General features: G+C 38.8%; 2 protein-coding genes across 3 annotated transcripts; one reads left to right on the top strand and one right to left on the bottom strand.

Annotated features, from left to right (window-relative positions):
* Positions 1-13,389: 13,389 nt before the first annotated feature.
* LOC116730958 (abnormal spindle-like microcephaly-associated protein homolog) lies at positions 13,390-15,702 on the top strand. The gene is made up of 5 exons (XM_032580532.1): positions 13,390-13,579; positions 13,651-13,805; positions 14,843-15,019; positions 15,093-15,265; positions 15,525-15,702. Exons 2-5 carry the CDS (start codon positions 13,758-13,760, stop codon positions 15,625-15,627), a joined length of 501 nt encoding a protein of 166 aa, XP_032436423.1. The 5' UTR covers positions 13,390-13,579; positions 13,651-13,757; the 3' UTR covers positions 15,628-15,702.
* Positions 15,703-20,074: 4,372 nt separating this feature from the next.
* LOC116730906 (interferon-induced protein with tetratricopeptide repeats 2-like) lies at positions 20,075-22,562 on the bottom strand. 2 transcript variants are annotated; one of them, XM_032580468.1, is made up of 2 exons: positions 22,146-22,562; positions 20,075-21,541 (listed from the first exon to the last, which is right to left on the bottom strand). In XM_032580468.1, the coding sequence occupies exons 1-2, from the start codon at positions 22,148-22,150 to the stop codon at positions 20,218-20,220; spliced, it is 1,329 nt and encodes a 442-aa protein (XP_032436359.1). In that variant the 5' UTR covers positions 22,151-22,562; the 3' UTR covers positions 20,075-20,217. The 2 variants fall into 2 exon arrangements, with proteins under 2 accessions (XP_032436359.1, XP_032436360.1); XM_032580469.1 differs by having other exon boundaries at positions 20,075-21,538.
* Between the last annotated feature and the right edge of the window lie 976 nt (positions 22,563-23,538).

Raw genomic sequence — 23,538 nt, 5'->3', positions numbered from 1 at the left:
CTTATTTCAGTCCAGGAATCCAATCCATCACCGAGTAATATCAACATTACAGGAAATTGCGATAATGTAGATTTGGAGAGGTGGGATTGGTGAGTCTCACCTTCCCTGCTGATGTTGCTTGCCTCTCGTTCCATCGCTGGCTTTCGTAGGGGATCCAGTTCCCCTCCTTCTTCTTCGCTCATAGTTGTCTTTGTCTTCGAGTCGCCTATCCCCCAAAGCCTCTCTTTGCGCTTTCGAGTAGGGATGGGTCCAGGCTGTGTTGGCTACTGGCTTCACTGTCTGGATCTGGTCATTCTATCCTCAGTAGAAGCTTTCCCTCACCTGCATGCTATACAGTTACTGCGAGGGTTGTGACTGATGGCCTTATCAGTCACCACTAACTCTCTTCCCTAAGAGTTAGTGACCCAAGTGAGCTATTCAGAGTCTCACATCTGTTTTCACTGACTTGGTGTCTTTGGGGCCCGCCTACTCAGTTGTGCGCAGCCCCACGTTGGGCGCCATGAAGGTTATCCTGCAATAGTTAGCCCTGCCCACTCCTCACTACTTCACAGGGCTGCCTACTGACCAGTTCTCCGTCTAACAGGTCCGGAAAATCTCTGAGACCTGGGTATTACCCTAAAAGTACTCTATAAGAGATAATCTATTTAAACTGGTGGCGAAAGTGATTCGTCTAGCTCTAACTACCTCCAGTCCAGAAGTTATGACCCTTTACAGTTAAGAAACAATCAGCTGAGTAGCCCTCGCAGCTGCATAATTCCAATAACCACTTCTGTTAACGGTAGCCCACTTTCTAAATCATAACTTGCACTTGGAACCGGCTAGATTATGTTTAGTGACTTAGATGTAAGTCCCAGGGTCATTATTTACTCTCACCAAAGGAAATTATGAAGCCTCCTATTTACTGGAATCATGTACATTAGTTTTACCTTAATTAAAAGAACTGGACAAAGATTAAATGACTCTATTAATTCCAATGTCCACCAACCTCGTTAGAATTTTATAGTATAAATTTATTAAGCAAGCTTAAGCAGGGATATGCGACATACAAATCAATAATCAACCGTATATAATTCAAAAACAGTGTAATAAAATTTACATGTACAATCATACTACCCTGTCCTCTTTTTCCCTAACTAAAGTCGCAAGTTCTGAAATGGAATTTCAATGAGCAGATTCAACTCATACCCAGAAGATGGTGGATCTTTTGGCAACAGGAATTTCTAGCAGCCTTGGTTGAGGTCTTTGCCTTGTGTGGAAAAATCCTCCTTAGAAAGGAAACAAAGCAGAACGGGTCCGAATCCTTTTACATAACCCAGTTCTTTATCCCTGAGGGACCTTTGTCCTTCCTCCAAGTCTTGTTGCAGAGTTTTAAATTGTTGCTGGGTTGAGACGAGACCAACGGTCGAATAAAGAACCAGAGATGGGGCGATGGGACCCAGTCCTTTCTTAGCGGTGTGAAGTCCGAGCTTCCCCCGTGGTTCTGAAGTGCGGTCCGTAGCTCAATCTGCTTCTGCAAGTTGTCTCTCCTTCTGCGCCGCCGGACTGGGAACAACTGGTTCCTCTTTTCGACCCCTTTTTATACATTTCTCTACCATGTGTGTGTATGGGGAGGTTTGGTCTACGTGACTCTCTTCACATCTGCTGTTTCTCATGAAAAAGTCCCAAAGTTTCCCAACCTGTCTGTACTTCTCCAAACCTGTTGCTTCAGCCAAACTCACCGCCCCATCCATCCTGTGCTCCTCTGGCCATCTGTTCAGAACTGCTTGCGACATTTCCTGTTATTAGGGCTGTACTGCTTATTCGTTTTTTCTATAACTCACTTTTCTCTATTACAACTCAGTAAACACATACAACCTGTTGCTAAACCTGTTTGAATTGATTTCAAAGTAACACAAGTTTGATCCTCAGTTAATAATCAATCACATCTCTTACTTTGATCCTCAGTTAATAATCAATCACATCTCTTACTTATTATTAACATAATCATTACATAGTTAAATCATTACAGATCATTAATCAGAGATTCTTTGCAGAAAGTTATTGAGTGATTACTTATACTCATATTATTCAGACTTATTCAACTTAATTAACTTTTAATCAAACTACAAGATTACTTTATTTCTTCCAAGCCATCATGCACCTTTTTCTGCGTGTGCCTGGAAAGATCTCATACCCTTATGCCAGTTTTCTTGACACAGTTTATCTAGCTACGTCATCAAGCGTGGCTTCGCTTCCGACTGTTTTCTGATGACGTTTGTTTTAAACTCCGAAGCTTTTTCCCTCCAAGTGCAGCTCTGTCTCCGTGCTGTGGGCTCACACTGCTTCAGCTCTTCAAGACAGGTAAAAAAACACTTCTTAGAAAACTGTTTGAAGCCAAAACCTAGTCTGGAAATGTACATTTCAGATGGAGTTAACGTAGCTTATAGCATCATGCTATAATGCTATAACTTAGCATTATAGCATGAGCTGGTTTGTGCTGGTTAGCCTGGTAAAATAACGTTACCTTTACGTTACTAACTCTGGTGTTTTATATAACTGGCATATTGCAACCTTATAAGTTACGTGTCTGTAAATGAGGTGAAAGATAGGAAAATATGATGTTGTTATTTTTTGAGCTGGTTCGGAGTTAACGTTAGCTAAGGTGCTAATTTTACCGTTGAAGGTTTTAGCTTGACTTTTACCGCTTAATCTTCCTCGGGCGGCTTTGGGTTGAGATGAGCTCAGTGCTAAGTGTCTGTTAGCATTGTTGCTACATCCTTTGTGGAACAATATAACCTTAACTGATAATTGATCCCCCCCCCCCCCCTTTTCTTTATTTTACATGTAATGACTGTTCATTTGTTTAAACCATGATCTTGCAAATGTTAAAAGTGCAGATTAGCTACGTAGGTCAGCAAGGATGAATTTCTAACATTGTTCTTTTTCTTCCTTTTCTTCAGATGACCTTTTTTTTTAACTCCCAAGCTTTTTCCCTCCAAGTGGCTGTGCAGTTCTGTGCTGCTGACTGCTAACATAGCTTCATCTCTTCAAAAGACAAGACAACAGGTAAAAAGACAGCTCTTCAAACATATTTGAAGCCACAAAATAGTCTGGAAATGTAGAGGAGCAGCTAACCTAATCTATAACTTTGAGCTTGCTACAGCTGGTTAGCCTGCTAAAGTACCATTACATCTCCAACATAGTGTATAAGAGTCTGTAAATGAGGACAAAGGTGAAAAACATTAAAGTGGTTTCTGTTATTTTTTGAGTTGGTTCAGCCACAGTGGCAGGTGGACAAAAAAGTTAATTTCCAACCCTGGTTACATATAAGGACTGTTCACATGTTTAAACCATGCTCCTGCAAATTTAAAGTTAAGTCAGTACTAACAGGTGCAACTATGTACAGGTGTAAATTCTGCAGCATTTGTACTTCAGAATTTACAGAATTTTGTAGTCATGTGAAGAAACATCAACACACAGCTAATTATCGGTTTGCATGTGGAATAGAGCAATGTCCTGCTTCCTTCAGAACATTTTCTGCATTCAGGTCCCACATGCACAGGAGTCACCGCCATTGCAGAAGTCAGACTGAACACTTGTGGAATGTAATGCTATAAAAAATGCATTTAGCCCCACAAACTGTCATTCACATCCACTGTTTCAGAGTGGTAGCAGGATGTAGGGGTAAAGTCTAGTCTAGTCTCCGGGATGAGGTTCTCAAAAACCTGTTGTAATCTGGGGGAACTGGCCCTTTAAATATAAATTACTACCAGTAATTCATATTTAAGAGAGTTTTCCTTTTATGTTTTAAAGGTATCTTCCACCAAGATGTCTGTTGAAATAGAAATGACCTTACCCACTACACCAAGGGTAATCATGCTTGGTAAGAGGAATATTTTCTATCACTATAATTTTTTCGTAGCAATGTATGTAATTGTTATGGTAGTCTGTACTTTTACTCACTAGCGTTAGCCTGACAAGGGTTTGTCTATTTTAGGAAATAGCTTGATGTCTGCAACCCGGTGGATGGTCAGTATGGAGGAGAAGGTATTTTTCCAGCCTGAGCAACTACATGACTTTGCCAGCGTCCTTGCTGTCTTTCTTGGGTCATATTCTGTCTTCAATCTGGAGTATCAGGAGTCAGCATCCACCACGCTGGAGATGATACAACGGCAAGTACTCTACACCAAGCCATTTATGAATTAAATTTAATGACAGTTTGACTGATGATGAAGAACCATAGCTGATTGCTGTATTGTACGTCTTCATTAAAAAATACAATTAATATATTTTATTTCTGTTAAAAGATTCTTTGTGAGGATCAATCCAGATGTTGGTACCAAATGCACAGCCAAAGTCGGTACAAGCCGCAAGACGGGAAGTCTTGTCAAGAGGAAAGTAGTCAGTGTCAACTGACCACCTTCTTCCAACGACTTGCTGAATTTGAATGGAGGACTTCCAACTAGGTAAGTATTTTACCAAATGTAAATGTTTATTATTTTGTTGTCTTTTCCTCCTATCTTGCATGCTCTGACTTTACTTTAGCCTTTTTAATCTGATTTTAATGATTATTTATAAATGGCATGTGATTCCTACACAATAGCCCTTTAGAGTGGCCTGCATCTTTTCTGTGTCCGTGGTAAAAAGTGGATGTTGCTGCATCTCTTAATAAATCACAGAAATGTATAAGTGTGTAGTCGTTTAAGTGTGGTGTATTTTTATACTATGCAGTTTTCAGTTTATTAGGCACACCTTTGCAGTAATCCGTCAGCACCAACAAAATGACTAAAAAGATTGTTGTACTTCATCGTCCCCTTGGGGACATTTGTAGTACGCAATCTTTTGAATTACTGAAGACTGACTGCTTTTGCCATAAACAATCCAAAAACCTGAAGTGAAGCCAGTCCTGCTCATTCTTTATGCAGCTTCTATTATCACTTCAATCCAATTGATTTTTTTTTAAAACAAATTATCAACTTAATGCTGCTTTATGACAAAGATTTTATGCATTTGAACATTGTCACTTCAGCTTAATTTGTCAACTTCCTGTCGATTTGAAAATGTAGATAACTTCCTGACCATCTCATGACCTCCCACATTGTCTGTCTTATTCTTTACAGTTCAGCTTCCACAAGATGGATCCCACTGCTTTTGTTTGACGAATGGAATAAAAGTTCTTCTGATGTAGGAAATGTGTTCTATGGTTTTGTTGTTTTACAGCACATTATATTGTATTGTGACGTTGTTTTTTATGACATTGCGAATATGTAAATGGATTTTATTTCTACAAATCTGCTGAAAATAAATACCTGTTATTCACAGTACTTGGACTAAAATTTCTTTTATGAAATTTTTCGGTTTATGGTAAAATATTCTTATCTTAAAGAAATGTAAACTTTAATTTACAGTAAAACTCTGACATTATGTTGTGAAACAAGTTTACAGTAGACCAGCTTTACTATAAAATACAATTACTGTATTATACTAGAAACTACATTTACAGTAATGCAGTTATAACTATAAAGCACACTCACAGTAAAAATTAACTGTGAAATATCATAACAGTAAAGGTACTGTAGAATGGTAATTACAGTAACTTGCTGGCAACAGTGTTGCCAGTAAGTTACTGTACAATTACAATAAAAGGTCTAACAGTGTAGTTCTGAACTTTTTTCAAATATTTTTTTAGTTTGCAGATTTAGAAACTTTTCCCCCAAAACTTTCAGTTTCAAATTATTTTAGTTTGAAGATTTTTTTCATTGTAGAAACTTTTTTCAGTTTTAAATCATTTTTTTAGTTTGTTAGCAGATTCCCTTTTGGCACAGCGATAAATGTCACATCTGTGTTAGAAGGACACACACATTTTAATTGACAAAGGTGTGTTAAGTTAGACATTTCACGTGATGCGACACGCAATAAACCAACAAGAAAACAAACAAATGAGAAAACATGTCAACAGTTTCAAGATTTTTTTTTAAAATCTTTTTTCAGTCTCAAACTTTCTTTTTTCCATTTCAAGTATTTGTTTTACGTCTCTTTCAGTCTTTTTTCTTAAATAGCTGCTTTACAGTTCTTTTTTTTTCACAATATCAAATTTTTTTTTGCAAAACTTTTTGACCCCAATTTTGCTCCATACCACTGCTGATCTACTTAACAGTCTAGTTTGCTTTAAGTACTAGAACTAGCCAGAAGTGCAGAGTACCCAAATATTGTACTCAAGTGTAGTACTACTTCATATTTTTACTCAGGTAAAATTAAAAACTAGTCATCCAAGAAATGACTCAAGTAAGAGTAAAAAAGTATTTGGTAAAACTTCCCCACACTGGCTAGCTGTTTAGTTCTTGTTAAATCTGATTTTGTTTTTCTCTGTATTTTTATTTTTTGCTGAATCAATGGTTATAGTGGAAGTGGATATATATTGTGATTGCACTAACGTTTGATTTACCGTAACAGCATCAGGCTGTTTTTTACGTGTTTATTGAATCGAGGAAAAGTTCCCCTCCACTATATGTTACACCTTGCTGTTGTTAAAAGATAAACTGTGTCACAAAATACCACGTCACTGACTTTACCTCGGGGAAAATAATAAAACAGCTGCGTATTCATTTTGGGAATGAAGGGAGTTTTCAGAACGCTGGTTTGTAATTTATTAATAAAGTTTGACTGAAATATCTGACTATTTTGTCGACATTCCCTTTATCGCAGCGCCATCTAGTGGATGCATAACGTAACTCCAGCCTCTACTGTAGCGTCTATTCTATGCGCCTTATAATGCGGTGAGCCTTATATATGAAAAAAGTTTTAAAATAGGCCATTCATTGAAGGTGCGCCTTATAGTGCGGAAAATACGGTAAATGTTTTCAAACTTTTGCAACACCACACTTTGGAGATAAAAAATTAACTAAAACATTTAATGTATCTTTTAAGAAGACTCAGTGATCTTGCTGTTACCCAACCAGAACTTGTGTACAAGACAATATTGAGAGTTTTAACTTTTCATCTCCTCGTCTGGTTTGGTCACATGAGCTGCAGACTAACAGATAAACTTTTAAGAAACTTCCAGTGGCGGGTAAAGTAGCAGGTAAATAGACCTGAGTGAAGTTGGCCCCCACCTTCTTCAAATCAGGCAAATTTGGTGTCAAACGTTTGTGCAGCAAAAATTTTGTTTGTGCCGCTATAATTTTAAAGACATAAAGAAATGTTTCTAGAGGTCATCAAAGGTCAACCAGCCCCCCCACCTTCTTCAAATCAGTTTTTTAGGCTCTGATAAAGTTTTTTAGGCCGTTATTTAACAAGTTGAACAGGAAATTGGGAGGAGAGAGAAGGGAAAGATATGCAGCAGATTCTGCAGGACTGGGAATTAAACCCAGGTTGACAAACAAAACCTAGAAGTAACGTCCTAAACAAAACATAATTTGCTGTCTTACCATAAACTGGTTACAAAAATAACTGAATTATTCATTTCTTAGCCCCTTTTTCTTCTCTTTTATACAAGCAGACAGAACATAAGCTCAACAACACAAAAGCTTCATATTTATTACAAAGTATTGATCTAAGAATTGATTTCTTCCTGTAATGGAAATGATTTCTGATTAAGTTTTCTGTTTTCATACTTTCATGGATTGTTCTTCTTTTTTCCCTTTTCTACAGGTTTTCATGTTAAATTGCACTTTTTTGTTAAGTTTGTTAAACTACCTTGAATCTGTTATTCTAAATAAAGACTAACAGAAAGATCACACAGTAACTTTTATTTTTTATAAAACCTGTTTTGTTCTTATAACAAACAAACCAGATAAAACAAGTTTGGGTCTCTTTATGGTTCGGAGAATTAAATTATGATTACAATTATCATCTAATATTATGTACAGATTAAACTCTAATCTTAATTTAACATCCTGGAACCTGAAGAATCCAAACCTGTTAAATCAACTTTTTAAAGTTTGGTATAAAAAGAAAAACAGGATTTATCAAAGAAAAAAGGTGAATGGACTGAACTTGTGTAGAGCCTTGCTGGTCATGTTGACCACTCAAAGCGCTTCACACTACAGTCACATTTACACCCACATGCAGGTCGGAGGGCAACTTGCCGCTAAGTGCCCCGCCCTGGGTCAGCTCAACATGTGGCTGAGGAAGCTGGAATCGAACTTACAACCTTCTGGTCACAAGACGACCACTCTACCCACTGAGCCACAGCCGGACTAAAAAAGCCACTGCATGATCCTTTTGCTAATCTTCTTTAAAATACAGATTAAAACAGTTTAAAAGCTACAATTCAGTGCAATTTAATATAAAAAGTGAGTAGAAACGGTAAACTAAAGGACAAACCATAAAAGCACAAGTACAGTGGAAATAAACAGAAATCATTACTATTAAATGAAGACATTTTAACTCTTAAATCAATACGTTGCTATAAAAATTGAGCCCAGTGTTGCTGCGGCGCTAAAACAGCGAAGGGAAAAGGGCTAACGTTCGGCTAATTCAATTAATTATAAAGTTTAACAATAAAACTGCACATGTGTTTGGGGTTTCTTCAAATCTTTGGGGGCAATTTGCAGTGACCAACTGACCTGACCTACATGTTTTAGGAGATGTGGGGGGAACCGGAGCACCCGGAGAAAACCCACGCAAACACGGGGAGACCATGCAAACTCCACACAGATGGTGTCTGTGAAGACGCAGCGCTAACCGCTGCACCACCGTGCTGCCCACGTTTTTTCCAATTGAGTTGGGAAGGGATCTATTTTCTAGTTTGTCAATGGGGGATAAAACTTTAACGTTTTAAATTTGACGGAGCGTGGCCTGGCGCCCCGTACACAGAGGCTACAACCTCCATGAGTTTGAGTCCTCTTTCCTCTCTTGCTCGTCTTTCTCCTTCTCTGAATATCATCATAATCCAGAACATTAGACATGTTCTGGATTGTCTTCACTGTTTTATTTTTCTTTTGGCTTCTGCCATCTCAGAGTCTTCCGTAATTTTTTCCAAAAAGACATTTTAGACTTTTTCTTCTTACCGTCCTGCATGATTTTAACATCCGGATTGTCCAAATCCTCCAGGACGGTTTCTCCAGTGATCTTAGTCTCTTCTGAGGATTCTGGGTCTGTGGAACAACCTGATAACGGTTCTCCTAAGATTTTCTCCTCTGGAGAAACCTTTTCACTTACGACATCAACTGGGTCCACTTGGTCCTGTAAGTCTTCCTCCTTCTCTTGGGAAACTGTGATGTCTTTTTTTTGGAAACCGTCTTCCTCAGCTCTCAGCAGCAGTAGATCCTCTTTCGCTCTTTGTAAATCATTTTTTAAGCAACTTATTTCCAGCTGGTATTTCTCTGCTTCATGTTTAAATGCAGTGACTTCCTTTTCATACTGACATTTGAGCTGCAGGTACAAACTGTTTACCTTCTCCAGGTCTGCCTGGGCACTGCTTTCCCTGTCTTGCAGGATTTTAATCTCTGTTGTTGCGTTATTTTGGAGGACGGCATATTCAGATCTCAGGTGGTCCAGACTCGCCTTGGCCTTCTCTACTGTCTCCAGATGTGCTTTTCTCTCCTCCTTTACCTGCTGCTGAAGTTTTTCAAGTTGTTGCAGCGCAGATCGGTTAATATCCCAAATAAGCTTTTCTGCCTTTTGTCTCTGTAAAAGAGCCATTTGGTCCTGCCTTATTTTCTGCTGGTAAGTCTCCACCTGCTGCTGTAACTCCAGTATGTCGTTTCTATATCTACATTTAAGCTCCTCATGTGAAACATGAACCCGATCCAGTTCATGGAACATCTGTCTGTCCCTGTTTCTTAGAATTATGATCTTTCTTGCCATTCTCTGGAAGAGCTCTTCCTTCTCAGCTCTCAGATTGTTGACTAGGTTCAGATTCTCTCTCTCTCTCTCTATATTGGCGTCTTTCTCACGTCTCGCCTCCTGCCGATATCTCTCCACGTCTTGCTTAAGTCCAGAAACGTCACTATTATATTTACAGCTGAGTTCACTATATGAATTTTTGAGCTGAGCCAATTCTTCCTGCAGACGTTTCTCGTTGTCTTGCAGGGACGCGATCTTATGGGACATTTCCAGACTGGAGTCCAGTCTTTGGGTTTCCCCGTGTAAAATATCCAAGTGTGCAGGAGCGAAGCTGCCTTGGGGGTTTTGCCAGACTCCCGTTCTTGCCTGGAGTCCCATCATCCTGTTGCGGTATTTCTCAAATTGGTGAAACATTTCTACCTCAAATCCTTTAGCCAAAATCTGTCGCCGTAAATTACTTGAACCGTCGTTTGGAAAGAGCTTTGCGCACGTCTGAGCTAGTCAGTGATATTGCAAGCAATGAAAAATATGCAGAATTGTGTCACATACAATTCTGCAGTTGATGACATCACAGACTGCATCGCCAGTGACATCACAGAGTCTTCCTTTGCTGGCGGTGTGACATCATTCCACCACCAAATATCTCACTCTTCATTCTTGTTTACATTCAAAATAGTCCATGATTCAGTCGTTTTTATCCAAACTCATTTCTGTTTTGGGCCAGATCAAAAACCTGAATGTTCATAAAGGGCCTGTTGCACCAGAACATATTGATAAAAACCAATTAAACTGTTAAAATATCAATAAATAGGTGTTTCAGCATCAATGCGTGTTTCTTACAATAACGTAATATTGAACATCTTTTCACACTAATCAGTTCATCCAGGATTGTTTTTGTGCTTTTCTGCAATCATCACAGATTTTGTGGCGCTAAGTTAGAAATATCTGTAAGGAATTTTTTACAATATTTGCGCTAACATATGATGTTAAATGTGATCTTTTATTAATCTCTCTATCGGTCATGGACTATAACTTGACATCAGGTCAGGCTGAGACAGCAGGCACTTGAACCCAAATGTTTATGGACAATTTTGAGAAAAAATGTTAATAAACTCAGAAAACATGTTGATAAACTCAGAAAACATGTTGATAAACTCAGAAAAATGTTGATAAACTCAGAAAAATGTTGATAAACTCAGAAAACATGTTGATAAACTCAGGAAACATGAGGGGATCTGTTGATTGTTGTGTGAATTTTGCGGTTATTTGTAAAAACTGGAGGGGCCCATTGCTATGATTTGGAGTCTAGAGGGCCACATAGAAAGCTATGGAGGGCCAGATTTGGCCCTCGGGCCTTGAGTTTGACACACGGGCCATATATGATGATCTATAGGACTTTTTTCAATATCTAAACATTTGGAAGTTAATTTTGCTTGTTTAGTCAAACATTTATTTTCTTCTGTATTGTGGAAAAAGAGAGTGGGAAAGAAAATTTATAATAAATCGATGTAAACAATATGAAAAGTAAAATATAAAAACTAAAACTATTGATTTATAAATCTTGTTGAAAGTTGGTTAGGATTGATTAAGCCTCGTTGTTAATATCAGGCTTAAAACTCAAAAATTGTAAATGAGTAAAAGTTGTAATGTACTAGTATTGTGGTTTGTTTATTGTTGTCATAGCAACTGCCTGCCAAGATGGCTGTCAGTTAAAACAAAGAATGTTGTAATCTATATTTCCAGTATGTTTTTGTTAGCTTTTTAAAGGCACAATGTACTTCTTATTATAAATAGTTTCTAGTGAGAAAATAAATGTGTGTATTTTTTATCCGGTTTCTACTGTAGAAAACTTTTTCCACATTTTAATCTTCTAATCAAAATTAAATTACACGTTATCACAGAACTGTTCAGTTTAAATATCAATAACTTTCAAGGACTTGAAGCAAAGTTTAGTGCTTTAATTACTGATTAAACACAAAATTAAAGCACCACTTTCACATTTTTTATTGTGAAAACCTCATATCCACAGATGTCAACCAAGCAAGAATTTTGCAGTATTAACTTATGTTTTGCGGCGGTCTTTGACCAAGCTCAGGAACTTCTCGGCACTGATCTCATCATCAATCACAGTGTAATCGATACCCTGGTTTGGTAGCAGGATAAACATGGAGACGCCTTCCTGTTATGGCAGCTGTCTGTTTTTCATTCTTCTGATTTTCAGAGATAAAACACAGTTTCTCCTTGAAGGATTCAGATTGTCCTATTGACTATCTACTCTTATTTGTAGTTATAATCCTTCAGTAAATGTGACAAGATGAAAATAAACCAACAGTTATTGTGACAACAGTTACAGAGTCTCATAACATCTCTGCCTTCCAGCCAGAAACAAGCGATCTCCATTTACACTGGATTTATATTCCACCCTGGGGCTATTGCTGAAATCTTTAAATATTTGATTCCTGTTCTAAAAATGCTTATCAGTGTCGATTTTTAAAGGTCAAACACCAAATGTACCTTAATATGCATTACAGTGGAAATGGTGTTAGCATAACCGCAGAAGCTAACATCTACAGTCTTACTTATCTCAGCTCTGGTTGGCTCAACCAATCAGCGACAAGGAAAATGAAAGGCGCTCCTGGATTGGCTAAAAGTATGTCAACTGTCATTACTTTTAGCCAAACTAGCCAAAGACTTCCCAGGCTGCATTTTATTTAGAAAATCTTAGACGTGAATTCTGAAATCTGCAAATATTGAACTGCAAACGGGGGCGTCCACTGTACTTGGTTTTATTATACAACCGTACATCTTTGAAAAGCATTAGTGGAGCCTCCTGCACAACTAACAAGGATGCAGCAAGTGTTTTCTGAATAGTATGCCAACAACAAAACATTTGTCTTTTCCAGCAGCCATTGTACAGCACACACAACAGTAAAACCAGCTGACCAAATGTGCTGGAGCTCAGCTTGGGTTCCTGGGTAAAAGGTGGACCTCTGCTGGGATTGCTGGGTAACAAGCTGGGGTTGCTAGGTGACAGGCAACTCCATCACCTAGCTGCTGATTAGTGATGTTACAGTCCAGATGTTTTTGAAACTAAAAATTGTACTCAATTAAAAGTAAAAAGTAGCTGTCCAAGACATTACTAAAGTAATAGTAACATTTTATTTGGTAAAAGTCTACTCAAGTACTGAGTAACTAATCAAATTATCAATAATTTCATATTTAAAAATTACATAATCAGACAAACCAAAATATAAAGTTATGTGGAAATTTTGGTATTTTAATTGGATTATTCTTCAACTTCACATTTAGAAAATATAAATAAAGGGATATGTTTGAGCTACACTGCAAAAACAAAAAAATCTTACCAAGTATTTTTGGTAAACTTCCTATCACAAATATTAGTCCACTTGAAATAAAAATTAATGAACTACAACAGCATTTAATTTCCCTGTGGGATTAATAAAGTATTTTTGAATAACATAAAACCACAAGTAACTTCATCAAGATATGAGCTTGTTTTAAATCCATATTTCCTTAATATTGATGGAAAAGTACTCGCTCCATTGGCAGATTAAGTTAATCTATAACAAGACATTTAGTCCCATATCATACGTGAAATAATCTGCCAGTGGAACAAGTACTTCATCAATATTAAGGAAATATTTACTCGTGAAGCTGAGGCTCCGCTTGCGCAAAATCTCTGCTGAAGTACGAGAGGAAGACAAACTCTGCAACAAAACCTCTTCTGCGCTGGAGTATCTCCTCCGATACAAACACTTCTCCTTCATCCTGGAGGCCCTGAAGAACCTCGGTAAGACCTGGACTGGATTGTTTTCGCTCGCTGCTGTCGGCTGAGTGGTGATGGAAACGTTTTTTATGCAGAGGCCGCCACCAGGCTGTCGCCAGAGTGCTGCGAGCGGCTGGTGGGAAGCGACGCCACCGGTGTCATCTTCACGCTGATACGCAGCTGCAACCGGAGCGGACCCTGCATGGAGGTCATCACCTTCTCCGTCCAGATCCTCCTCAACCTCTCCAAGGTACAACTGACGTCTCCGGTTCATAACATCGATGCTTTTCTGACTATGAATATTTTTCATTTTTATACAAATCTCAACTTGTTTACAAAAGCTGATTGAAATTTACCAACTTAATCTTTCAGGTTTTTTTCCCTTAATTTTATTGGTTTTACAAAAACAGGCTCTAGTTGTACTTTTCATAAAGCCCTCCTGTATTGAATCCTTTTTTTGAACTGCGCCCTCTGGTGGAAGATGTTGGTAGTACATGTGGCAAATGCAAATTAAAGACCAACAAGGCTAAAATAAAGTATTTTTGGTGCTTAAAAAATCTCTAATAGTCATACATTAAGTAATAATTAAAGTACTATAAGCTGTTATTAGTGTATCTATCTAACTGTTTCAGGCCTTAAAAGGACGATAAATTGTCCCAGAAGTTTTTGCAATAAACGATAATATTGTTGTTGTTTTGAGGCTGTTTAAGGAATATAATCACAATATATCAGCACCAACATCAGTATCGGTTGTTACTAGTAATTTTTTTAACATGTCTGCATTGGCCTGATAAATACAACGATCATAAACAGACATCTTGTTTCTGTCTGTTTATGATCGTTTGTTTTTTCAAAGGTGTCAAAAAAAGTAGAGAAATATATTATATAATATCAGCAAGAACAGTAATATTAATATCTGATGGACCAAATTTTCATATTGGTGCATCCTTAAATATAATGGTCTCAGAGATCAATAAACTTTAAATTCCGATGAACTGGAAGACATTTTAAGATATCCAAAATGAATAAACAAAACGGAAACAACAAATAATATGAATTATGAAGTCTGTGTAAACAAAAATGCCCTTCAAAAAAAGATTTGGTTGAGACCAAAGCAGCAGACTGAAGACTTTTGTCATCCTGTTTTTGGTAGAAATAAGAAAAAAATGTAAATTATTGAGCTTGTTTTAATTTGTCATGTGATTAATTAATTAATTTCATCAGAGATCAATCAGAGAAGATGGTTCAAATCTAACTATTAACACTCAAATGTGTATTTCCCCTCAGTACCACCTGACCATAGAGGCGGTGTATTCGGTGGAAAACTCCCTGGAAACGCTGCTGGATTTACTGCAGAAATACCGGGAGAAAGCCGGGGACAAGGTGGCCGAAAAGGGCGGCAGCATCTTCACCAAAGCCTGCTTCCTTCTCGCTCTGCTGCTGCAGGACGAGCGCCGCGCTCAGGTCTGAAGCAGACAAAAAAATCTTTCCCACTAATCCTTACGAAAACATTTAAATTTAATCTATTTCCCCTCAGGAGGTGCTGAAGCTGCCTAAAGTTTTGGACCGGATACGCAGCATCTACCGGCTCACCGCGCGGAAACACAAAATGGACGAAGAGCGCAGCATCACCAGGCAGAGAATCAACGCCTCGATCAACGGGAGCTTCTTTGTTCCGCCAACGCCGCGCAAATCCAAACCGCCACCAAAGTAGGCAGCATCTGATCTGAACAAACCCAAACAGGACTTTTGGTTCTGTGGAAACTAAAATGCTGTTTTCTGTGGAGCTAAATTAGTGTCAGAAAGATTCACAAAGCGTACGGTAAAATCTGCATGTGTGCAATAAGACGTAATAAGTGTAAAAGAAGATTTGTAAATGTACGACATTATTCGCTGTTCTGTACAACACGATGCAAATCTTACTGTGAATGTTGGGACTAATTTAGCTCCATATTTTTGTGTCGTTCAGGTTTGCACCAGATTGGGTTCTGAGGAAGGACAAACTGAAAGACGTCGTCGATCCCCTCAGGGCGATCCAGATGGTGGCGGAAACGCTCGCCATCGTTTTATAAACAGAAAACCTTCAAGAGTCTTTTTGTTTTCACAGAAAACCTCAGATTTTTAATATTTTTTGTTTTGTTTTTCAATCAAATCGTTTCTTTGTAAATACTGAATTTGATCTTTTTTGATAATAAAATTGATCTTGTTTATGTTTTTCCCTTTTCAATTCTTTCTTCCTGTTTCGGGAAACTAAAAAAATGCCTAAAAACTCATCTTTTCAAATCTTCTTACTCTGCACTGTCTAACTTTCTGATGGTTTATCTTGTTTGTACGGGTTCTTTGTTAATAAATGCATTTAAATAAAATGTATTAATACTGAGTCATCTACATAAGGTTGTACAGCTAAAACCATCATCTTCACATTTTAGTTATTATTTAGCATATCTTTAGGCAGATGAGTGTTTTTACAGAAGAAAACTAAAAACTTAGTTTTGGGTTTGTTTCTAAGTGTTGTCATGATTAAACACCCTGTCAGTTCTGAGGTTCTGCTGAAAAGTAAATATGAATCTGAAAAGTAGTTCTGAACTTTTTTCAAATTATTTTTTCGTTTGCAGATTTAGAAACTTTTTCCCCAAAACTTTCAGTTTCAAATTATGTTTTAGTTTGAAGATTTTTTTTCATTGTAGAAACTTTTTTCAGTTTTAAATCATTTTTTTTTAGTTTGTTAGCAGATTCACTTTTGGCACAGCGATAAATGTCACATCTGTGTTAGAAGGACACACACATTTTATTTGACAAAGGTGTGTTAAGTTAGACATTTCACGTGATGCAACACGCAATAAACCAACAGGAAAACAAACAAATGAGAAAACATGTCAACAGTTTCAAGATTTTTAAAAAAAAATCTTTTTTCAGTCTCAAACTTTCTTTTTTCCATTTCAAGTATTTGTTTTACGTCTCTTTCAGTCTTTTTTTCTTAAATACCTGCTTTACAGTTCTTTTTTTTCACAATATCAAATTTTTTTTTTGCAAAACTTTTTGACCCCAATTTTGCTCCATACCACTGCTGATCTACTTAACAGTCTAGTTTGCTTTAAGTACTAGAACTAGCCAGAAGTGCAGAGTACCCAAATATTGTACTCAAGTGTAGTACTACTTCATATTTTTACTCAGGTAAAATTAAAAACTAGTCATCCAAGAAATGACTCAAGTAAGAGTAAAAAAGTATTTGGTAAAACTTCCCCACACTGGCTAGCTGTTTAGTTCTTGTTAAATCTGATTTTGTTTTTCTCTGTATTTTTATTTTTTGCTGAAATAGATTTTTGATCAAATCAGTTTCTTTGTTTTCTTTGCTACATTTGATTTATTTATTTTTCTGAAATCAGTTTTTTTTCTTCTTTTTTTATGTTCATTCCTGTTTCTGATTAAATTTGACCAAATCATATTTTGTGTCAACAGTTTGCAACTTGCACTAGCTGGTTAGCCGGTCAGCTGCCTACATACCTTTCTAGGCAGCTACTAAGTAAAAGTAGAACTACTTCAACATATTTTTATTCAAGTAAAAGTAAAAAGTATCCGTCCAAGAAATTACTAAAGTAAAAGTAAAAAGTATTTGGTAAAAAAGTTACTCAAATACTGAGTAACAGGTACAAAACGCTGGAATGAAACGGCTTCATCACCTCCTCCTGGTGTGGATCAGTTCTCCAGAACCTTAGTGACCTGATTATTCTATTCAGGTGGTGCAGCAGAGGCTCATCTAAAGGTTTCAGGGCAGCGGGCCTCCAGGGCCTCCAGGGCCTCCAGGGCCTCCAGGGCTGGAGTTTGAGACCCCTGGTTTATAGGGACAACATGACTGGGACCTTTTTAACTGCTGAGTGAACCAGCAGCTGTTCATGTGACTCCTTATCAAATATCCATATCGAAACCAAGCAGGAGTTTTTCCTACAGAGATCAGAAATGTTGATCAAGTTTAAACCAGAAAATCAGAAGAAAGAAAGTGGATCAGAATCTGGATTCAAAATGTTTCAGTCTTTTTGCTTCAGCTGCTTCTGGCCTCCATGTTTAACTAAAAATGTCCCAGAAAGTTTATGGTTAAAATTTACATCATGTATCATGAACTTGATGCCATTTATTTGTTTTTGAAACTAAAGTTAATCTGACCTGCTCTGTGTGACTGATATGGTTGTACTTTTAGAAATATCCTGGGTTCATTTGTAAAGTTTCCATGTGGCTTTCAGGATTCAAGACTTCAGTCCAAACACACGACTGTGAGGTAAATGGGTCTCCATATATTTCTCTCAGGGGTGTGTGTGTGTGTGTGTGTGTGTGTGATGGACTGATCTATCTCTGGCCCAATGAACGCAGCAGAAAGGGAGCAGGGCTAAATGAGCTTGCAAAGATAAAAGCATAGAGAAAATGAATGTTTATGTTAGGTACCAGGCTGGTGGGTTCTTTTCAGATCATCCACCAGAGGGCGCCTGATGACAGCTGGTTCTTGGAGGGCGTGCCGGCAGGTCCTAACCAGACGCACCTGTGGGGAATTGCCATCTCCTGGTGGAGTATATGAGCAGCTGACTGCCAGCACATCTTTGCCAGAGTGTTTGCCTGAACTGGTACACTGAGCCCTCAAGAGTTGTTTCGCTGAGTACACTTGTTGAAATTGGAGTTGTTTGGAGATCTAAAACTTCCTTTGTGATCCTTTTTCCAGGAAGCCTTCAGGAGAACTCGAGCCATCCCCTCTTTGGAAGGAATCCTCCAGAGGCGCCGTGAGAGTTCTAACTGGGAGCCCGAGCCTCACCATCATCTTCCCAGTTACTTACCGGTGCAGTCCTCAGTTGGCAGTCAGCTCCATTACTTCTCCGTGCGGTCTAAGCACAACCTGTCCACCCTCTGACTCTCTGCCCAGCTGTCGCCTTTGGACATACCCACCTCCTGGTGCCTGGCCTTCCTCCTCCTCCTCTGTTCGGACCCCGACTCCCACAAGTAAGAGCTTCAGAACCAGTTCAACTGAGTTGATTCGCTGATCCTGAACTCACCATATCTCTCTCCCTCAGTGAGTGGCTGAACCCGGAACCCTTTATTGAAGCCCAAGTCCAACTACCAGTTCTGAGTTTTTTGTGAATAAGAAAAATAAACCCTTTTGAACTTTTACACCAGTCTCTCTGTGAGTGTTTCTGCATGTGGGCAAAGAACGTTAAACCCAACATGACAGTTTATGTTTTAAAGCTTTCATAAAGGCTGATTGTCCAATCACAGCTCAGAATGAATGCAGACTCTTCAGCAGCTGCTGTCACACATGAATCAATGTTCAGATGACGATGGGCTCTGATGTTTGATTAGATGTCTGTTTGTAAAAGGTTTAACCTCGGATAAGAATATTTTCAAAACATTTCTCAAAGATTTCTAGATGTGGATCAGATTTTGTCAGAAGATGTTTGATTAAAATTTTTGCTATAAATCAAATTTAAGCAAGGTGTTGATGAACAATTATTTGGGATGGCTGGTCATTAATAGTCTAATTCAGAGATGAAAATAAAACCATTTTAAATATATTGCAACTGCAGAAATTATATTACATTTATAATTAACAAGGAAAAATCTAATATTTTTTTATTTCTGTTTTAGGAAAAAAATTAAAGCACATTCAGCTTTCTGGTTTTGAAGTCTTAAAAATATTTTTGCCTCGATTTTCTTTTGTTAACAAGCTGTAACAAAGAAAAGAACAGAATCAAGATGTTCACAACACAAACGGTTTGACAAAAAGACGCCCAGAAAAATGGTCCTTATTGATGATACTCAAGTGTTATTTTACAAAAGTTAGATTTCTGTTCAGCAGAGAAATGCTTTGAATTGTTCTGGGTCTGTTATGTTCTGCTGGGATTTCACTTCTGTCCAGCAGGTGGCAGCAGCAGGCTGCATTTTACCGCCGGTAAAACAGGAAGCAGTTGCGTTGGTAGCTTCCGGTTAGCTCAGCTAGCTCGAGCTAGTCGCTGTGTCCAGGTAGACTAGAGACTGCTGGACCTCACCTGGAGACCCCGGGTCTGAGCGGTACCGGTCGGGTTCTGCTGGGGGAACGGAGCAGGAACAGTTTGCAGCTCAGGGTCTTTATTTCTGGAGTTTATGAGCAAAACTGATAAACCAGTCAGGAAAACATTCCCGCCTTATGGAAGCTTTAAAACAACATTTTCAAAATTAAAAACAGAACAGAACATAATGTTATCCCCCAGCAGAATCACACGAAGCAAACTACAACAGAAAAAATAGACAGTAGGGTAAATTTTAAACTGTAGCATCGTTCAAAGATACAAACTGTATCTTGAAACTTATTTTATTTGTCTGCTGTCGTCATGATTTACACTAACATGTTAAGTGTTTAGGCTGTTCAATAAAAATAGTCATTTTTTTTTCTGATGCGCCATCAAACATCAGTCCAGGTCATCTCAGCAGTGGCCTCTAGGTGGAGCTGTGTATTTATTTTTTAAATTTAAAATTCAAGGAAGTAATGAAAGAACAAGAAGGTGAAACTCCAACTTTTATTTAGCAAAAAATCAAGTTACAGAAGAAGACCCATTCATAGATATGAAAACAACTTACTTATCTAAATTATTCCGCTTATATTTGATGCTAATGTGAAATAGTTTAAGAATGTGTTCTGATCACATTCAGTGGTTCTGGGTTGCAGGTTGAATTCCCAGTCTGGCCAGAAGCTCCTTGATGCGTTTGCACAGATCAGCGTCTCCGTTTCTTCTGGAAGTTTCTCTTGTTAAGGTCTTCTTCAGTTCTGTGATGCTGGAATGTCGATATTTTGACTCTTCTTGGATCTCTGCTGCCCTCATGTGGTACTCAGTTGACTCGCAGCTGTTATTTTTCATAAAGAATAGATGTTTGGCGTAGACGTTGTAAAGCATCTGTTTTCTTGCTAGATCCAGATCTTGTCTTTGTTCCAGCAGCTCTTTGTAAATCTGCTCAGCTTTCTTTGCGTCTAGCTTTGCATGTATGGACGCCAAAGTGATTTTATCTTCAAGTTTGGGTTGAGGATCATTATGAATCACTTCCTCCCAGAGTCTGATTGCTCCGTTGATCTCGTTGCTGTCAGTTCTGTAGTCCTTAGAAAGGATCTTCTTTGTGAGACTCTCTGCATCAGATCTTTGCTGTTGGGTTTGATTCAGAGCTTCATCTGGAGATTCTTCAGCGTCGTCTTCCAGTTTAAACCTTTTGTTCAGACGCAGCAATGGGCTGATTCCGCTGTAGCTGTTGACAGGTTTCTCTTTCAGCTTTCCAGCCAAAACTCGAGCTTCACCATGGACGATTTCTCCGTTTGCAGCTCTGGCCTCCAGATAAAGAGCAGCAATGCATAAGTCATCTGGGTCCTGTTCGTTGGCAGATCTCAGCATCTCCAGCCGGTCAGCGTTCAGCTTCTGTAAGTTGTCTGTGAGGAACTCTGTTGATAGTATGGCGTAGCTGCTCTGCCACTCCACGGTGTCCGGCTGCATCTCGATGGCTCTCTGGAAGAGCTCTGCAGCCTCCAGCTTCTTCTCTTTATCAAACTTCATCAGGGTCCAGGCCTTCTCAGCTAAGACCTCTGGGTGGCGCTCTAACTCAGGTGGAGCTGGGTATTTCCTCATCAGACCGTTGACCTTTGACAGGTAGTCTTCACTCTTCTCATCTTCTCCCAGGTGATGGTGCAGCCAGGCCAGATTCCCAAAGTTCACCATCAACCAGGGACCTTCATCAGCGTTTTTCTGCCTCTGGAAGGTCTCAGCGGCCCGGTTGAAGAGGTTCAGGGCGTCTTCAGAGGAGCCCAGCTGGTACTGGATGAAGCCCAGCAGGTTGTAGACGTGACCCAGCCAGAAGTTCCCCTCCTCAGTGCTGATGTCTCCCAGTGCGTCCCGGAGGTAGGTCTGTTTGGACCTGGAGGGTTGGAGCTCCCAGGTGAAGTGGCTCTGCAGCGCGTTCAGCCTGGACTCTGAAGTCTCTGTAGAGCTGCTGGCAAATCATGAAGACAAAGTTAATCTGTTCAGAGAGAATAAAATAATGATTGCAGGGAAACATGAAGAAGTAAAGTAAATGACTTGCACTGTTTAGGCGCTTCATCAAGTCCAGAGGACTCCAAGCGCTTCACACTACAGTCATCATTCACACTCAGACACTGATGGTGGTGAGCTACATGGTAGCTACAGCTACCCTGATCTGACCGAAGAACTGTGACCTCCACCTGCAGGCAAGGCGAGTGAAGCGTCTTCACATGGACACTAAGACAGAGGCAGACGGATGGCGGTTTCAAACCCACAACCCACCGGTTACAGGACAAACTACTGTTCCATCGTTGGAAAGGACAGAAATGGTTCAGGATCATCAAGTGATGAAAATAAAAAGGATAAATTGGAACTGTTGAACAACTCGAGAAGAGTATCATCTCTGTTAGCTTTAGCCTGACCTTTGACCTGCTGTACCTAAACTCACGCAATTTTCTCTAAGAATGAGATAAATCCAGGACCACAAGAAAACAAGTACAGAGGTGAGAAAGGTCAAGTGAACCCAGTGAGAGATTCATATTTTAGAAAAATCTCAGATATTTCCCATCACTCACCTCATGATCCAGCTGTTTCAAATCACTTTGAGAATGTCTTGATTTTGAAGCTTTCCAGCGTTTCTGTCAGAGGTAATCCTGAAACGTCTCAACCTGAGCTCAGAGACACGTAAACATGTTTGACTGCAGGACGTCAGTCTGAAGGAATGAGGCTCCGCAGGAGAAAACACCAATTTAACCAGTCAGGGAGAGGCTGGAGTTTACTTTCTGTTTGCTTTGTCAGAAATAGAAACTTAACCAGAACAACTGAATGGAAACTTTAACTCCAGGCTCTTATTTTCTAGTTCTCAGTGGTTAAATTACAAACTCATGTTTAACAGTTTCTCCTCTTCAGCTGCTCTAGCAGAGAATAGAAACTTGGCTCCAATAATAAAGTGGACGATGACTCGGCTTTACGGCCCTGTGGAGGGATCATGAATGATGATGTTCTGCAGGGTTTGGCTCCGGGGGATTTTTTTATGCCAAACAAATTCCTGATTAAAGATAAAAGTATACTAACCCTTGTAGAGGAAAAATGATTATTTTTAGTGCTTAATACAGTTAATCTTACGGCATGTGTAAAAGGTATATTGAACATTCTTATTTTGAACAAATTTCTTAATTTTGAACAGGTTTGTGTTAAGGATTTAAAAAGGAACCAAATGCAGATCAAAAGATCTCTCAATGGGTCTCCTGCTGTGTTGTCAGAGCACAGGAGGCCATAAAATTAGCATCTCCTGCAGGGCACTATCACTTGAGCCTGGAGGAGAGAAGCCTGTTTGGTTCACAGAAGATCAAAAGTCTTCCAGAACCAACATCTGGGATGGTGTAAAACTGAATACAACATAGAATGTCGAAACCACTAACATTTAATTTCTAAGACATTTTTCTAAGTATTAATAGCATGTTTTTATTGAAGATTGTATTATCTCATTTTAGAACTACTAATCTAGTGAATGATGAATGTATTTGAAAATTGTACTATCTGTGACTATATCAGAATCAAATGGAAATTGTTTGAATGAAAATGTTTTGTTTAGTATTAGAAAATTGCTCAGGATTTATGCTAAACGGGGTTTTTGTGAAGATAACCTTTCCTTGAACCAAAATTACTGGATTTAAGTTTCTCCTGAGAATTTATGTAAGGAGAGATAACGGGAGAGACTCCGGATTCCACAGGTATCTGTGAAATCTTATCTCATGTTTTTCTTTGCTCAAATGACCGTAGAACCCAGGAGGCCAGGACGCAGCTGTTGGCTCTTTTGTTCTACCTTTTGTTCTATCTGCAGGCAGAGAGTTTTCCTCCAGGATCAGGATCCAAACCCAGAAACTGTTTGGTTCTCATGCAGCTGCAGGAAAAACAACTTCCAGCCTTTTGTGTGACCAGAACCGCTTCATTTGTTGAGAGTCCACA

This window comes from Xiphophorus hellerii, chromosome 13 (assembly GCF_003331165.1).
Source record: "Xiphophorus hellerii strain 12219 chromosome 13, Xiphophorus_hellerii-4.1, whole genome shotgun sequence".
Taxonomy (NCBI): domain Eukaryota; kingdom Metazoa; phylum Chordata; class Actinopteri; order Cyprinodontiformes; family Poeciliidae; genus Xiphophorus; species Xiphophorus hellerii.
This window is presented reverse-complemented; position numbering and strand designations above follow the sequence as displayed.

Excerpts from the sequence above, each read along its gene's own strand:
- LOC116730958 (XM_032580532.1), top strand. The coding sequence starts at position 13,758 with ATGGAGGTCATCACCTTCTCCGTCCAGATCCTCCTCAACCTCTCCAAG. Across the intron at positions 13,806-14,842 it reads TCCTCCTCAACCTCTCCAAG|TACCACCTGACCATAGAGGC; the intron begins GTACAACTGACG and ends ATTTCCCCTCAG. Across the intron at positions 15,266-15,524 it reads AAATCCAAACCGCCACCAAA|GTTTGCACCAGATTGGGTTC; the intron begins GTAGGCAGCATC and ends TGTGTCGTTCAG.